Raw genomic sequence first — 18,633 nt, 5'->3', positions numbered from 1 at the left:
ACCCACAAAAGAGCTGTGCTTTCTTTCTCTCTTTCCTTTCCGTTAAAACTCCATGTGCTCTGGAACAGATGCTGGGATGCGAACCTAGCACCCATCATCCTTAAAGCTGAGGGTCTAACCACCAAGCTCATTAGACAAAATAAATCTCCTTAGAACGACAATTTTAAAATAAGTTAAGACAAAAATGTTTTCGGAGGGGTGGGGTGGGTGGGGTGGGGTGGGGACGTTGGTGACACGACACACTTTTTCTTTCTTTCTTTCTTTTTCCCCCAACCTGTTGTAAACGGCCGTCGGAGTCGCGTGGAACTGGGAACTATATGCTCATAGATGTATGGGCTCCCATTTTTTTTGTACGTGAGCAGACTGGAATTTGTCCGAATTAAACGAAACTGCCCGAATTTGGACATTTATTCATATTAGAATTACTGTCAAGCAGCTATATCAAACGAATCACTACGCATTTTTACATGGATTTTGGATGGAAATGATGGAAATATATTGCCGGAATATTTATCTTTTTGCACTAATTTGAGGATTTGCTCTAGCACTAGGGGCTCAACTGCCACCACCTGCCCACCACTCACACCCCTCCGTCTCACACGCTTATGATGTATATCCTCTTCCCATTTCCTTTGAAAACCCCACTATTAATATATTTTTTCTTCTTCTTCATGATAAATACAAGCAATATTATGTTCATGTAGACATTAACAACAAAATCAAAGTTTAGAACGAATCATTTTAACTACATTGTGTATATCACTACGGCATAGTTCTTACCTGACGTATTTTATCTATCTTGTAACATAATTATGATCGAAATTGTTGATCTATTTTCATTCCACGATGTTTGGACGTTGTGAGATGTTTCTCATTCACATTTTTAGTTGTTTTTTGTTCGGGTTTTTTGTTGCATCCTGGAAGTTTGACGACACTTCAAAAATAATTAACAATACCATATAGTAATTTTGTTTCCTGGCCCCCACCCCCCCACTCCGAACTTTAATTTCCCTAAAATCTATTTTTATCATATAGTGTGTGGTACATCAATTTGGGTCAAACTAACGGAAAATGATGGGGTTCAAATTTTCCGACCCCGCTTTTCACAATCTGTGGGTCGTTTTAGGGGTTTTCGATGGCAACGATTCCATTTCTGATACTTTAAAAAATATCAAAAGTTCTGTGAACTCATTAACCCATCTAAAAAAACAACAAAACAGCTGTTTGTTATGTACGCAAGATTTTTCCACTTGCGACTTTATTTCTTATGGTAGACTGTCTTTCATGTAAATACGTTCCACATATTCGCACATGATTCTGTTTTATTTTTAGTATTAACTGTGCAATATTATAGTAATACCGCAATCATGCTGGCTTGTAATAGATTAGTTTTAAGCCCTTTGCCTTACAGATTCAAGACAAATTTTCCATATATCATCCATATTTGGAATTTATAATAATCCACTAAAAATTATTGATACAAAAGTAGCATAAAATAACATTGGTCATTAACTTCCATGAATACCTTCTGGCTTTATACCATGCAGAAAAACTTAGCAGGTCACTTCCACTAGCAATAAACAGAACCAAAAGTTATCTAATAAACTGCAAACTGTAAGATATGTCCATTGACAGTGCAATAAACCAGTAATTGACTAAACAGAAGAATCAAGCAGCTTTGGTCTCACTGCACAGTTAAGTTCAAGGCGAGAGGTCTTCATTTATTATAGTCCCCAATAGCAACACGTGTCGTGGTTCACATATTCACTTTTACTAACTGGAGAAGCATTAAAAATATTTATATTTTGCAGTGGAAGGTACTGTAGCTGGATTTTGTATGTATTTTGTAATATTATGTTTACATTTTGGGACATGGGTGTACAGCAGAACAGGTGGTCAGTGTGAATCAGTTCCTGCACCATCTGTAAGACTGGCACAGGGGCAATCTAATTAAAATTAGCTCCACTATTACATGTGGATCTAACAGCAGCCAGTTGGAGCTCATGTCCACTAATCAAAACCTTACTTGCAGAATCATGCCAGTGATTTGAAAATAATTTGAAAATATTCCGAATTATCCTGAGGGTATACGATATGTTTCATGTGAATTACGAATGCCATATTTAGACCAGCAGAACTAATTTTAATATTGACCAATCACACTTCGCCTTTTATAACGTTATAATGGAGCATACAAATTCTAAAAATATCGGGCGAGTCTATTTTAGTGGCCGCAGTACAGCGAACCATACCAATACATACGGGATGGGTTATCAGTCTTCAATTTTACATTAAAAAATATTTATTTATTTATAAAAAATAAAAATAAAATAAATCAGTCTTCAGTTTTACATGATGCTGCAAGTAAGGTTTTGATTGGTGGACATGAGCTCCAATTGGCTGCTGTTAGATCCACATGTAATAGTGGAGCTAATTTTAATTAGATTGGCACAGGGGAAGCAAGTTGACATAGATGTCCTGAAATGCAATTTCCTGCATTCAAGTAAAATTCATCCCAGATTTACTACCAATAATATTTTTGATTCCAGCCCCACTCCTTGCTCTGCTGTGCCTGTAAGAACTGATTCTATGTACTGCAGAGGTCATATAGCAAAAAACCCCAGACAGAAGTATTCTCAGTTTTGCAGTGAAAATAAACAAATATCTAAAAATGTCTTCAAAATGGTATATGCCACTAGTGCTAATGAGAACCTGTTCTATTAGCTTTATCTTTAGCTGGGCAATTTAACATGGATTTCAATGACGGAAGGCATTTGTGTAATCGGACATTTACTGACCTAGAGTGCTCATAAATAAACATCTGCCAATCAATGGATCATTTGAAGTCATCATCTTTGTAATTTAATTAACCTGGTTAACCGACATCGTCAGCCAAATGACAGTGTATTTGATACTCTGATTTTGACAACAGCATACATACAAACATCAGACCTCTAAGAATTGAAAATCTGCATGACCCATTTATCGGTTACGGAGATGTAAATCCTGGTAACCCATTTCCTCTTATATTGAAGTAAATGGTGGTGATCCAAATCTTGCGCTAATGCAAACTTAGATTGAAACGATCGTTCTCTCAATTTTCAGAGGCCAGAAACATAGTAAGAGTTCTAAGAATTCACGACCCTAATTTTTGAAAGCATGATGAGCAAAAAAAAAAAAGAAGAGTAATTTACTAAATAAGGCATAAATATGACTGGTAGAGCACTGTTTGTGATTGATGAGGACAACACAATCATTTTGTTCTCGGCTGAATGTCAGCACCACATATATCACTAAAGGTTTATCAGTTCCTGAGTTAATTGTCTTCAATACTGAGCAATACAGGGCCAGATTACTCTGTCACACTTGATGCAAGTGCCTGCTGAATCTGCAATACTTCACCAGAATCTGTTGTAACCGTGGCAACTTGAATACCATCGCCTAATGCTGATATATCACCATGCTGAATTTGCTGTAAATGAAAAAAAAAGAAAAAGTTTTGAATACAATATTTTTTTAAAACCTTATGTTATGCAATAGAACTAAAAAAAACCCAGTATGCAATCCATATGTTTTGTATTATTATTATTCACACCATTATGGCAATAAAAGATATGTCAAAATTAACCTGCTCTACTTTTATTCCACACCTTGGAATAGATCATCCACACTAATAGCATTCAAAACATTGCACATCATTCTTCAGTATATCTCTCAGCTAATCTCGGTTGGCAAACAAAAAAATTATATTATTCTCCATTTCAACACTAAAATGTGGATCCTTTTTAGTGTTTTTACTGTATGAAAAAAGAAAATGGTATGTGTTTATGTCCAGGTAGTTGGTAGTTAATACCAAGACACAAATTTATTCACTGAATTTGTGCTTATATTTTACATTAGTATAAACGATGTTACACTAAAGCCGAGGCGAGCCTGCAGCTTCAAAGTTCTGTATCATTCAATATTAAGCCAACAACATAATTAGTCGCAGTGCTTACCCCTATAACCTGATCTCCCTGCAGGATCTGTATGTGATGAGCTTGTTGTAATTGTGAAATTTGTTCGGGTGTCGCATGTAAAATCTGAATCTCGCCTTGCTGAATTGTCTCCCCTTGCATAGATATAGATTGGTGAATATCACAGTCACTCTGAAGAATAAAGTATACATATTAAATATGACATAAATATTACTACAGCTAATAAAGTTTTTTTTTTTCTTCCTTTGACGGTTTCATAGCTTTTACCCCTTTTTATATATTTATTTCATGAATTGTCACATTTACAGATCCCACTATAGATCCATTTTGACATGGGTCTAAAATTGATGTCTATCATTATGAACTAACCAAATACTTATTTACAGAAACACAACAGATCTATACACAAAACAATGATGACTGCAGCTATGAATGTAACACCCACGACACTGCAACTGTAAAAGTACCACCTTTGATGGTACTGATATAAAAGTAAAATGTACAACATTGCTGCAATGAAAGTAGTATTCACTATAATAAAAGTAAAGTTTGTTTTATTTAACGACGCCGCTAGAGCACATTGATTTTTTATCTTATCATCGGCTATTGGACGTCAAACATATGGTCATTCTGACACTGTTTTTAGAGGAAACCCGCTGTCGCCACATAGGCTACTCTTTTTACGACAGGCAGCAAGGGATCTTTTATTTGCGCTTCCCACAGGCAGGATAGCACAAACCATGGCCTTTGTTGAACCAGTTATGGATCACTGGTCGGTGCAAGTGGTTTACACCTACCCATTGAGCCTTGCGGAGCACTCACTCAGGGTTTGGAGTCGGTATCTCGATTAAAAATCCCATGCCTCGACTGGGATCCGAACCCAGTACCTACCAGCCTGTAGACCGATGGCCTGCCACGACGCCACCGAGGCCGGTCACTATAATAATAATATTGCTACTGTGGAAGTAACATGACATTACTATGGTAAAAATAACATCTATGACATTGCTGTTGTAAAACAAAAATTAAAAACTAAAAATATCTATTAAAGGGACATTCCTGAGTTTGCTGCAATTTTTAAGATGTTATCAACTAACAGACTTTTTAATGATTGTAATTACATATGAAATATATTTTTCTGTATAAAATATTAATGGTTGCATATTAAACGTGCTTCTTATTGTTCTAATATTCGTACTAGGTTAAATTTCATTTTAATTCCTAAAATATATTTTATTTGTACATACGAAATTATTTGAAGACAAAATCCAATTTGGGCTTGTTACAAATATTAAGACGATCAGAAACACATTGAATACAAAGACACTGATATTCTAAACAAGAAAATATATATAATATATAAGTTTAATCGTAGTAATATTGTATTAGGCAGAAACATCTTACAATACAGCAAACTCAGGAATGTCCCTTTATAACGGTTTGCAGTATAGCATTGCTGCTGTAATTAAAAACACCAGTAGAAAACATTGATGCTAACAGCAGTCTATCGAAATCTTTTCATTTATACCGTGATGATTTGTAATTCACAAATTGCTTCAGCAAAAGCAGATGCTGCGGCAAAAGTTATTTGAATTGAATTTCTCTATCTGTACTAATATCTCTTCATATTAGTTGCATCTGACATTGGTTTTACTTCAGCTTTTACATCAGCATTACTGACTGCTGATGTTGACTGCAAGGGTTGGATGAAGTAAAGTCAAACCTGATGTATGTGCAGTTCAGAATCTTCATGATTCATAGAATCATCATCACTCTGACAGTCAACAGATAAAGCACCAGCAATAGTTTTTTCATGAGCCTTTCCACGAAAAGCTTTCACAGTCAGTGGCATTCCTTTCTGTTTTCTTCTGAAAGCTGTGCGACACTTTGAGTCTATGTTTTGTTTAATTCTGTGCCAGTCATTTTCAGTAATTCCAAATCTTTGAATTAAATGACCTGTTGTTAAAAAAAAAAAAAAAAAAAAAAACAATTGAAAGTGTGTAAGAATGATTAAAAATCAAAATAAGAAGAGTATATGTTTTTAAACTCGCTCACTCTCTCTCTCTCTCTCCGTCTCCCTCCCTACCTCTCTCTCTCTCATATAAAAATGTTCTTTTATGTAGTAAACCAGAGTTAAGCAGCAACTCAAGTCATATTAAAAAGGACTCAAAAACATGATGGCTTCCTGATATTTCCAATAAATTTTACGATTTGGGATAACAGAACAATTTAATCACAAGACTGGTGGATGCTTAATAGGGTGACCATTTAAAACAGGTTTGACTATCTACATGGCAAAGAAAACAATGAAACCTCAGTAAACACAAAAAGGGTAAAGAAATAATCAAAACAAACCCTAATGTTAAATTCATAAATTATCATATTGCTAATATATTGAAAATTTCTGGGGGTTTTGGCGCCGGATAAGTTGTTACATCAAATAACTTGTCCATCATTCAAAACCACATTCCAGGCAAGCATAATGCACAGCCCTGGACCCATATTTTCGACCCTATCTTAGCCCTACAGTATTGTAAAACTGTCATAGAATAAGGCATGTGTCATAGTGACATCACAGCTTAGGACGATTTTACAACATCATAGCACTAACATAGCTTCGGAAATATATGGCCTGGATTAAATTCTATGGTGGCTATGTTGTGCCTTTTATTTACAAAAGAACTGAAGAAGATATTTACTCCAACTTACACCGGATTCCATATATCATTAACGGATCCAGCTGTTTCTTCCCATGTTTTCCCATTCCAGATAAATTTGAACAGGCTTGTGTTTCCCTATCAAACAGGTAATCCAACATTGTCAGTGCCATTTTCTCGGGAGTACGACAATTGGAATGTATGTGAAGGAGGTCACTGAAAAAAATTTAAAACATTACAATTATTTAAATTTAGTGGAATTCTTTTGGGGGTAAAAACATAATTTAAATTTTTTAACTTGTAAAGTCTCTCTCTCTAAAACAGATGAGCACTGGCTTGTATTTGCCACATACTCACCCTTATTTCAGTTATTTGAGAAATTTACATGTGCTAAGGACTCTATTTGCGAAATTATTTCACAATATTAACAGGGTGTGCACTTTACGGTCGCCCAAACACCACTGGCGAGTCAAAATAGCATTGGGCATGTCAAAACCGTATCATGTGTCGCCTGCCTGGTGACCCAAAATTTCCGCATACTGTATTAAGTATCAAAATGCAAATAACTAATGTTTGTACAAGATCTGATTTTATTTTTTTATTTATTGTTTTCAACTGGTTTCCTATTAGTATCTGCGCAACCAAACCCATATAGGACATACTAGTGACCACTTCCCCAGTCTATCAAACAGTTCGGAATGCCAAGGCCAATTTTGATTATGCATTCGGAAAACCTCGGCCACTTAAATGTTTTTATAGGTGCAATCAGAACACCTCAGCCATGTCTGTCTTTACTTTCTATTTAGTTGTGTTGGAATGCTTTCGTTTCTTACGGAATATACCAAGTCTACTATACCAAACACCCAGTCGTCACTGCGAACAATGTCAACAACAGCTATCATTGCCTGTGCATGTGTGTGTTGTGGGAACTTCAAATTAACTGAACTCTTAACAGGTTATTCACAATGTTGTTGTGAGTAACCTGTCAACAAACGAGTTGTTGTTGTTGTTTGTTCAATCTTTTTCCACCTACATCCACTGAACACTTGTTACATACATGTAATATCATTATGGCAAACATGTTATTGGTCGCAAACGTCATTTCGGAAACATGTGACGTTACTTGTCGAGAGTGTTCGAGCCAAAAACAAAAATTCAGAGCCAAGAAATATTTGCTTTCCTATCATAAAGTCCACTTATAAAACGCCATAGCCTGTTTTGGCGGAGAGAGCCAGAATATGTTTTGACACACTGAGTGTCCAGTGTCTTTTAGTTATCAGCCAAGGAACCAAAGTTCATCTGAGGTCAGTGCTGTGTTTGTGACTTTGTTAAGATATTGTGGTATTATTATTATGAACAGAACAATAGATAAAGTATATGTTGTAACTTGTTCCAAAATGTAACAGTATTTATTGGTTAAACTTTTAATCTACCCTCTGAGTCTGTGTAGATTTCTAAACAGTCAGGTTTTGTAATTAGTTCCCTGTTTGATATTGGCTCACATTAACGAATGATACTAGCTCACATTATTGCATGATATCGACACAATATTCTACTACGTTATTATAGTGATTTACTTTGTATGGTTTAAAAATATTGTTGTTACGTTATTGTCCCATTTCATAATTAAATAGTGATTATTCCTTTAACTTGTGTTGTGTGTTTATTTCTCTAGCGGATGTGATTATTGTTTGTATAGATTGCTGTCAGCTTAGTATTTTTTTAATTCCTCGCAATACGGCCCGAAAAGCACCGTATTCATTCCAAGACCGATCCTTGGTAAAACATTCCAGATGTATGTGTGGCTCCCGTGACAACATAATAATTATAATTTAATTACAACAGTTTGTAACAAAACAAACAAGTTGTGATTCCTTCTTTTGTGTTGTTATTATTGTTTGTAAATTGTATAATAAGATAACATGTTTTCAAAGTGCAATTTAAGTTAGTTCTTTTTTTTAAAGAAATTCGGTCACGGGCCATTCAGAAGTTGAATGGGCGAGTCAAAATGTTGCTGTAAGTGACACGACTGGCCAGTCAAAAAAAAAAATCCCAAGTGCATACCCTGATATTAATCTGGTTTACAGTACATGTGTATTATAAATTTCTCAAATGAATTATTTTGTTAAAGAGCAATCGACTGTTCTCCTGTTAGTTATTTCTAAATGGAAAGGCTGGCTTATGGATAACAAAAGATAATATTGTGTATAGCATGTCTCCATCAACGGTGTAAATGAATAAAAAGATATTTGGAAAGCAGCATCAGGTATATTACACATTGTTAAAGTGACTAAAAATGGTGTAAATTGTAAACAGTAAAAGACAGTATTTCATGGGTGTGGCTTACAAAGTGAGTACTATATTTAATTAACCTTGGAAGAATGGGAGCACGAACTCTCATCTCAGGATTGCTTTCATCACCCAGCCACGTACCAGATGGAAAATCATCTGCAAACAGAAGAAAAAAAAAAAAAATATATATATATATGCTTTTTCCACAGATTGAAAAGCACATACTATGGCCAATGGTAAATGGTTTTTTCAATAGATAAAATTTTATTTTCTCCCATTCACTAAAACAGAAGGAAGAAGAAGGAAACGCATCCAACACATTTTATTTACGGTTATATAGCATCAGACATAAGGTTAAGGACCGCACAGATATTGAGAGAGGAAACCCGCAGTCACCGCTTCATGGGCTACTCTTTTCAATTAGCAGCAAGGGATCTTTTATATGCACCATCCCACAGACAGGGTAGTACATACCACAGCCTTTGATATACCAGTCGTAGTGCACTGGCTGGAATGAGAAATAGCCCAGTGGGCCCACCGACGGGGATTGATCCTAGACTGATCGTGCATCGAGCGAGCGCTTTACCACTTCACCACATGATATACGTGTATAATTACAAACTTTCCGAATTTATACGATTTACTGTATTCATTGGCTGACGTCACTAAAAAACCAAGCGTTATCCTTCCATAAACCTCATAAAAATACTTCATCACGGAAGACCAAGATCGAAATAACCGCACAACACCAACAGTCACTACACGTAAACAAAAGTTAATATCAAGGTCACTTTGCGATAGAAAAACACAAGACAAATCTGCACATGAAATTGTTTCATTTTTTAAAAAGAAGTTACAATAAAGATATATACACTGTTTTTGTTGATTCAATACTTATTTTTATTTTTAGCGGACAATTTCCAATAGTATGTATACATGCATTCCTACGCTTATTTACAGAACATGGTTGACGGTAAGAACGAAAGAAATTATTTTTGAGTGTTTTAAGGTACACTTCTTGTACTGTTTGTAATTATAAGAATTGTTTTTAATTTTTTAGGAATTTATCGATGTATAAAAGTCACAAATGTAGTATAAAATTGCGTCGCTACGCGATTTTATACCATTTGTGACTTTTATACATCGATAAATTCCTAAAAAATGAAAAACAATTCTTATATATACCAGTCTTTATGGTTTAACATGAGCAATTGCTTCTGCTTGTGTGTGCTCATACAGAACTATATCAAAATGGGCAAAAAAATTGCTCGCCTTGTCGTTAATTTATTCACTCAGAATTACTGTAAGTTTATACAGTGAGAGCAACTACTCTCCTAAATAATTTCAGGAGCCATTTATTGCTCACCATCGATTTTAAAACCACAAGCACTGATATACTTGTATATAATTTCTGAATTCTAAATTTACTCAAGTGCAAAATATAATGCAAATAATAATAATAAAAGGTATGTGAACCAACCTTCTGTGTTGAGTGTTATTAGTGTTACGTTTGGTCCCAGACTTTGGACATTTCCATCCACTGAGTTCAGAGACTGTTCTGCTTCTGCTGCTGCAAAATAAAAATTAAAAGAGATATCTTCACATTAAAACAGGGCCAACATGCAACACTCGCCAGAAATGACAAAAAAAGGGTAAGGAAAGGAATATTGAATGACACCTCAGCACATTTTAAACTAGGACTATTTGACTGTTAACATATGGTTATTTTGAAACTTGGTTGAGAGGATAACCACTACTGCCACACCAGCAAGGGACCTTTTATATGCACCGCCACACCAGCACGGGATATTTTATATGCACCTTCCTAGAGCCAGGGCAGTACATACCCCAGCTTTTGACATAACAATTGAGATGAAAAAAAAACAAAAACAAGTCCATTGATGGTGATTGAACCTGAATAGAAATGATGTTAATCAATATTTCAAAAATAAAATGTTCTCTGACATCCCAGTCTTTTCAGTACCATTCATACCAAACACATACAACTTTCCATCAACTCTGACTGGGGGATTAGTCTGACCTCTTTAGAGTGTTCAATGAATACTTTTGACACATGTAACCACCTACTACACTACGAACTACCAGCGACCGTTAGTGCTGTGGGTCGGACCAGCAGCAGAAGACAAGGATACCAGGTGGGTGCTGGGAAGTGCAAACATCAATTTGTATCAATTAGCACCTTATCAAACCTGTTGTCATGAAAATTCTTCTGATTTAAAAAAGAAAAAGAAAAGCTATATCTAAATTCTTTGTTGCGGTGTACGAACTTATAACAACATATTTGTCCTGTCTTTTGAATGTTTGTTTAGTTTCACTGATAACATTTATGCCACACAGACAATTTGCAACTATTTCTCTTTAAAATAAATGGTAAAGGAGTATTCTTTAATATAACGTACCTAGTTGATTGGCTTGTTCAGCTGTTAATTCAGTACCTGCAAATGAAAATTATATCATATAATAAATAAAAAATTATAGTATATATGGAATAAAAGAAAATTTAACAAATATTGCAAGGTTAACAAGGCAATGGTATTCTGTTATGTAGAATAATAAACATGTTTATTAAAAAAATGGTGGAGAGATGGTTTTCGTTCTTATTAAAAATTGACAGTTACATAAAGCAATCTCTTCAGATCACTAAAACGATTTCAGAATTATTACTGTTATAGTCAGTTGTTTAAAAAAAAAAAAAAAATCGTTTTTCACCTTGATGTTAAATAAGTAGCACCAACATTAACATAATACTAACAAAAAGTACTTACCTGAATCAATTCTGGTTCCATTTTGTGGTAAACCAATAATTACAGCCCTGAAAAACAGAGGAAAACATCTGTGTGAATCCCACTATTTAAGAGGTCAATAATGTACGAAACTTAGCATACTAGTTGATAGTTCTAACCAGCACAAACTAATAGTGTACCATTTAACATACTGACTAGATGGCATGGAACATTTTTTTCAGTATTGTATCACAATTCATTGTGCAAGTTACAAAGTTCTCTACACCATTCTAAAATGATAAACAGCAGTTGCTAATAAATTTACATCATCATCAACCATTGCTCATAAAAATTAAAACAAATATGCTTTTTGGTTGGATATGTAGTAAAGTCTGTAGTAGATACTTCCTAATTTGAATTGGCCTGTTAACATAATTACCCAATAGCCAATGTTTAAAAACTATTTAATATCTTTTTGATTTATGTACACATGAAAAGAAACCCAAACAATCAATTGTGGATTATTTTTATAATCAATCATCACATCGGTAGAGCCAAACTGATCAATTTTATTGTAATCAATCACTGGACAGACACAACGGAAGTCAGTATACATTGCAGAGGGAATGACAGATTGAGGGCGCAAAGCCTCTAGAGGGTTCATGGGTATCCACCCTGTAAAATTTTGAAAACTAGATGTCCTAAAATGCAATTTCCTGCATTCTACAAGTAAAATTGATCTCTGCCTTTTTATTAACTACCAAGAATTATTGGGGGGAGGGGGGGGGGGGGTAGAGTACCCCCCACCCCCTGCTTTGCAGTGCCTGTAAGAACATCGAGATACAACACTTGAGATAACAGTAATTGTGGAAATAAAACCATTAATAATGTAAGAATATCTTAAGACTTACCCACGCCTACTATTAGGGGGCTGGTGAACTACAGAGCCAGGTTGCTGCCTTGACATCACCAACAACTGTTCTACTTTTTCTTCAACCAGTTTTGTTCGACTCTGGATGTGATTAAGGCGGTGTTCTATTCCATCAAGACGTAAACATATTGCCTTGTTGATGTTAAACAATATTTGCTAAAAAAAAAATAGAAATACATATCAGCTTCCATTAATTTGATGCACATATTACATGAAAGATTTAGTTTTTGAAGTCTCTGGATTATTTTGGGATGAGCAGTCTTAACAAAAGCTTTAACAAAGGACATTAATCAGACACTAAAATTTAAACCTGAAGCTAACTTTAACAAAGGACATTAACTGGAAACACTAAAACTTAAACTAACTTTAACAAAGGACATTAATTGGACACATTAATCTGTAATCGGCATTTAATTTTTAATTTTTACCAGTAACCTATAATGTTCTGGCCAATTATTATTAAGCTACCTTCAGTAAATATTGATGGTTTACAAAGCCAAGACAACTCCCAATCTTAAATAAAAAATGACAATCAATAACAGCATTTAATAAACGCATGAATGAATGAATGAATGTTTAACGACACCCCAGCACGAAAAATACATCGGTTATTGGGTGTCAAACTATGGTTAATGCAAAACTAAAGTGATCAAAACTAAAGTGATGATCAACATCAATATAAAAATTCAACAATTAAATAAAAACACAGTGTAAAGGACTGTGCAAAAATACAAATATCACAGATAGATAAATTTAAAATTTACAATAAAAGTCAGTATCACGTAGAAACTGAAAGGTAAGTTCTGGATGGAATCGAAATGATTCCATCACATTAGTTTCTCCAAATATATCTTTTCAAGTTTCTCTGAGATGAGGACACTCCACCAAAATGTGGTGTACCGTCAGAGTACACTGACAGTGCTCACACTGAGGTGGAGGATCCTTCTTCAAAAGAAATGAATGGGTCAAGTAAGTATGACCGATGCGAGCACGACACAAGACTATTATATCCTTCCTGCACTGTCTATAGGACTGCCATTCTCCCAAGACTGGCTTGATAGCATGAAGCTTGTTCGCAACCGCACCGTCCCAATCACGCTGACAAGTCGAAAAGATAAATTGGTTGATACTATATTTAAAATCAGTATAAGGCACACCAACCCTGGCATAAGGCAAATCCAAAGCAGATTAATAAATGCATGCAGTTAGATCCTGTTTTTTTAAAGATTTCATTAATTAATTTGTTCCTAAATGAATTTACTACATGGTTGATATACATTCACTTGAATATTCAGTGGGCAATGTTTAAAATAACATTTCAAGCTTTTTCTCCAACAGAAGAATTAAACTGACAAAGCTAAGAATGAGATTTTCAAAAAAGCATTTTGACAATGTTCTTGTTCAGTTTTGTTGGCACAAATTACCTTGATAGACTGATCCATTGATACTTCATCCAGATCCAACTTTCTTTTCTTTTGTACCGGATCAGTAACTTCTGAAAAATCACATAAATGTACTGAAGGATGTAATACACAATTATGTATCTATTCTATTTTATACTATCATTTAAATTTATCAAACCAGTTGGAAATGCACGTACATGTATATGTGATGTATACCACCCAATGGATGTCACCTCACCCTCTCCGATTACCCACACCCTCTCTATTACCACAGCTATTGCTCCCAAAATGTTTGTATTCCATTTGGCATACATGTATATGTAGGTATTAAGTAATTTTGAGCTATGTAGATCTTGACAAGAACAAAACTGAGGGAAGTCATAACTGCTCCTCTATGGAGAGCCATTTAGGATTATAAGACGCCATCATATGCAGTCATGTGAGATAGAAAAAGTACACCCTTGGTGGTGGCAATTTCGACCTGGGACTAGGCTTGCACGAGAGTGTACTTTTTCTATCCCACATGACTGCATATAATGAGTCTTTTTTTTCATTCAATCGTTAAATAGACCATTATATTACACGAACAGACAAAGATGGCTGAACAAGTAACTTTTTTATGTGACCATTTTATCATAAATAAGGGTCATTCCATGTCAAATCACCCCAAAAATTGGAAAAAGGTCACCTCACAGTCTCCGATTTTGCTGAATTTTTTTAGAGAGATCATAAAACAACTAGCCGTAACTAGGGCGTGTCCCTTTAAGCAAAATGATGTAGTGAGGATTTCACAGGTCTGCCAAAGCTGGGAAATTGACTTGGACTAAGGACAAGAACCTTGTGAAACAAAATAAGCAACAGGTTCGCTATGTTATGGACTTCATACTGCATGTTAGTACATAGTACATGTAGTGCATGCACTATAATCAACAGATACTGCACTTTAGGCGTGGGTATGCCTAGTTTGACTTTATTTTACAGGTTAATAAGAAATATTATATCTTCAATTCTTTTATATTGTTTAGACAACATGTTGGGCTAAATGTTCAAGGCGAGTTAATTTCAAGGTAACCTGTCCCACATGGCCAAATTCAAGGTCAAATTCAAGGTCAAAAGGTCACCACTATTTACCGTACTCATATTTTTGGAATCCTTGTGGAATTACCTTTCTAGAAATATCTATTTCATCAAGATTGACCGATTGGTTACTGAGATATGGTCATTTGAATATTGGCGGCGACGCCCATTTTGGTCAAAATCGCCAAATTTGGGTGGGCTATATCTCGAAAACCGCTGGTCCGATCTCTCTAAAAATTGGAATATGATTGTTTTTAGCCCCAATAACCCCAAATACCAACTTTTAACAAAATCGGAGAGGGTGAGGTGACATCCATTGGGTGATTTGACATGGAATGACCCATAAACTACATTATCATATTTGTTATGTTTGTTTCATGTGTTAAATAAAATTTAACACTACAAATTAACAAGATAGCTTTAATAATAAATGTTTTAATAACAAAATATTAATTTAAAACTGTCTATGATGTCATATATTACCAACGATGTCACGTTAAAAACATGCGTGTAATATCCCATGTGATATTGAAATTTCTTACACAACTTTCTTTCATGGGCTAGCTCTGTCCTATATACCTGAGGAAGAGAGTAATGAGCATATGCATACCATAAAGTCAGGGGAGTGATGGAGAGTGATAACTCCCTTTACACTGCTGATATTTGGTGTTTTAACAAATGATTATTTTGACACTTTGTCTAGAGAAAGAGACAAAAGAAATTGGTTGCCAACACATGGGCTTCCTCTTACCAATAAAGCCACAAGTTATCTTTTATAGGCACTTTCCAATAGGTAGGACAGTACATACCATGGTCTGTGATGTACCAGTCATGGTAAACCGATTGTTATATATTATAAAGATTTCTAATGCAATTATAAAGTGTTTGTAAACGTAACTAGAAAATGACATTAGATCTTTCCAAAATGTATACCATACACTTCAAGATTATCTATTTTTACACTGTAGTAATACCATTCAAAGAATCTTCATCCATCGAATTAGAATCATCAAAGGATGTCACAACAGATGATGACTCCACCGCAATTATACGTGGATGCACAGACATTTCATCACAATCAACAGTGGTCATGTTTCTGGAAAAAGAATGAATGAATGAATGTTTAACGACACCCCAGAACGAAAAATACATCAACTATTGAGCGTCAAACTATGGTAAATGCAAATATCAATATATCAATCAATATAAAAATTCAACAGGTAAGTTTCTGGAAAAAGAAAAAAAAAACCTGAATAAATTATACATATAATGAAATCTGAAAAAAAGATGAGGAATATAGCTAACAAATAAAATGTTTACTATTTTCGGGGCCATTCTACAATTACCTAATGCTCTAGATGAGAGGGGTCGGGTATTAGAAAATATCATGATGGAGGCGGCTACAAAACATTTTTCAAAACAGTTTTTAAAATTACTTATAAATATTGACAGGGAATGGGTCAAAGTTATGCTTAATATTTTATTAAAATAATAAGAAGAATTTCAGGGTTACTACCAGAGGTTATAGAGGGTAAAGTTACGTAAAATCTTGAAAAGTAATGGATATATTTTTGTAATTTTTAGAGATGATAGTAATTTTGTGCCAGCTGCCATTTTGCCTTTTTTATGGAATACTCTCCAAGATAGGTGAAAGGATATGATGTAATCTAACATCATAACATGCTATAATATAAAAGCAATTGTGATGATGTCATAATTATGTCACATACTTCAGAGGCTTCCACGTCTCTTGAAGAGTATTTGATTTGTAGTTGTTAACAATGTGTTCAGACTTTAGACTGATTGTCAAATAAGGCATTACAACCTTTGTCTTGTTTACTTTTTCTGTGTAATTAGCATTTCAGTTTGTTTGGGTTTTTTCCCAATTATACTGTTTACCGATTGCATACAAATTTGCAGGAAAGGTGTTTTGCCATTTATTAATATTAATGAGGTGGATCTACTATTTGTTTATATAACAAAAAAAACATGTGAATGAAGTTATGATAAATTTATTAATAATTCATTAAAAAATAAGGAAAGAGTTCGACCCATACCCCTCTATATCACGGCTCTAAAGACTAACCCTAAACCTAACCTTAACCATTGAAAGTGGAGTACAGGTCGAACTCATGCCAAAAATAATTTTACACATAACAATATCTGTTTATACTTGATTTCATATTAGGATTAACCATAGAAAAATAAACTGAGCTTAATTCATTATAAAACCCTGACAATAATTTTTTGAATGGCAATACACCCAATATAATAAACACAAAGTTCTGTGTATCATCTATATTCAGGGTGTATTTGGGGTTTTTATTTTTCATTGTCAAATTTAATACTATGATGTATTTAGTAAACAATAATATGTCAGTGGACAAGGCCAAGTAGCCATTTCCTGTTCGTAAAACGACTTTTGTTGGGTCGAAAATATATTGGGTGCGTCAAAACGAAGGGACCAAAAACTGGTTAACTTAGTTGTCCACTAATTTAAACTGCAAAAGATTTGTCAGAATTATGTAGAATGACCACATAATTTAGTAACACAGATAAACAGAACCATTTACATGTTCAAGGGATGCCGTAGCAGACGAATTTTATATTTCGCGCAGGTATTCTCGCTTCGCCAAGAAAAACCATGTCGTAGCTGCATGACATATCACATTGGCAGGTTTTGGCAGTAAAAAATAAGTATTTTCGTTTCCCAAGAGCGATCATAGTCACTGGTAGTAAATATAATGAGACTAAAACCTGTTGATATCACCACTTCCTATCTGCCGGCCCCAAATCTCAAACTTTCTGGAAAATCTCGTTGGTATCTCGCAAAACTACAAATGGCGTCGAGATCGGGAATTTGCGAGAAAGAACGATACTGCGCATGATCTTTGATTACTGGTTTTAATACTCTTCCCGCTGATCAATAAGTGTGAAGCTGGGTTTTTTGGCATAAAACGTGAAAACATATTGACCAGTTTGTTAAGTTTTTGATATTATAAAAAGAAGTAATTATTCGAAATTAGTTACTAAAATGTTACGAGTTATAGCAAAAAAAAAACCCCATCCTAAATTTAAGTTATATTTGTACAAAACGTAGGAGGGTGATATGTGGGAGGCACAGCCACAAGTTTGGGTTTAGTTCATGCGAGTATCGTTATCGAACGTTTGCTAACAGCGGCGTTTCAAATAACGGGATAGCTTTGTGACGATACGAACGTTCAATGTTATAGGGCTTTGTTAACTTGACTATAAGTAATGGATTTTATTGCGAGCATTTGTCATTGGTTTCACTGGATCAAACCCTATGTCATAAATGTTTTTAATTCGAGCGATATTTTTGTAAAGCCATGGAGCGCTTGCTTTAATTGAACGTAAATCCTGTAGCGGTTTGGGGTGGTGGTGGCAGAGGGAGAATGCACCCTTTACGTTTTCAGACTGGGGAGGCCAAATTTATGTCTATGCACACAATTACCTGCTGATTCTGCATTTTAGATCTAGTTCAGCGAATTATATTTGATTGGTTCTCGATGTAATTATTTGGTTTAGGCT

General features: G+C 34.8%; 1 protein-coding gene across 3 annotated transcripts; it reads right to left on the bottom strand.

Moving 5' to 3' along the window:
* Positions 1-2,331: 2,331 nt before the first annotated feature.
* LOC121388779 (protein BANP-like) lies at positions 2,332-17,939 on the bottom strand. 3 transcript variants are annotated; one of them, XM_041520276.1, is made up of 12 exons: positions 17,839-17,939; positions 16,056-16,177; positions 14,026-14,096; positions 12,582-12,757; positions 11,713-11,759; positions 11,347-11,382; positions 10,407-10,496; positions 9,007-9,082; positions 6,687-6,850; positions 5,701-5,933; positions 3,999-4,148; positions 2,332-3,472 (listed from the first exon to the last, which is right to left on the bottom strand). In XM_041520276.1, exons 2-12 carry the CDS (start codon positions 16,171-16,173, stop codon positions 3,353-3,355), a joined length of 1,281 nt encoding a protein of 426 aa, XP_041376210.1. In that variant the 5' UTR covers positions 16,174-16,177; positions 17,839-17,939; the 3' UTR covers positions 2,332-3,352. The 3 variants fall into 3 exon arrangements, with proteins under 3 accessions (XP_041376210.1, XP_041376209.1, XP_041376208.1); XM_041520275.1 differs by lacking the exon at positions 17,839-17,939 and adding an exon at positions 17,655-17,825 and having other exon boundaries at positions 10,407-10,493; XM_041520274.1 differs by lacking the exon at positions 17,839-17,939 and adding an exon at positions 17,655-17,824.
* Between the last annotated feature and the right edge of the window lie 694 nt (positions 17,940-18,633).

Source organism: Gigantopelta aegis, chromosome 14, assembly GCF_016097555.1.
Source record: "Gigantopelta aegis isolate Gae_Host chromosome 14, Gae_host_genome, whole genome shotgun sequence".
Lineage (NCBI taxonomy): Eukaryota > Metazoa > Mollusca > Gastropoda > Neomphalida > Peltospiridae > Gigantopelta > Gigantopelta aegis.
Note: the sequence above shows the minus strand (reverse complement) of the source record. Positions and strands in the feature narration are given on the sequence as shown.

What these genes read in the sequence shown, in the direction of transcription:
- LOC121388779 (XM_041520274.1), bottom strand. Translation starts at nt 17,740, where the DNA reads ATGCAGCTACGACATGGTTTTTCTTGGCGAAGCGAGAATACCTGCGCG. An exon ending in CAATGGATCAGTCTATCAAG is followed by an intron (nt 12,758 to 14,025) that starts GTAATTTGTGCC and finishes TTTTTTTTTTAG; the next exon opens with CAAATATTGTTTAACATCAA. An exon ending in TGGAACCAGAATTGATTCAG is followed by an intron (nt 11,383 to 11,712) that starts GTAAGTACTTTT and finishes TTTCATTTGCAG; the next exon opens with GTACTGAATTAACAGCTGAA.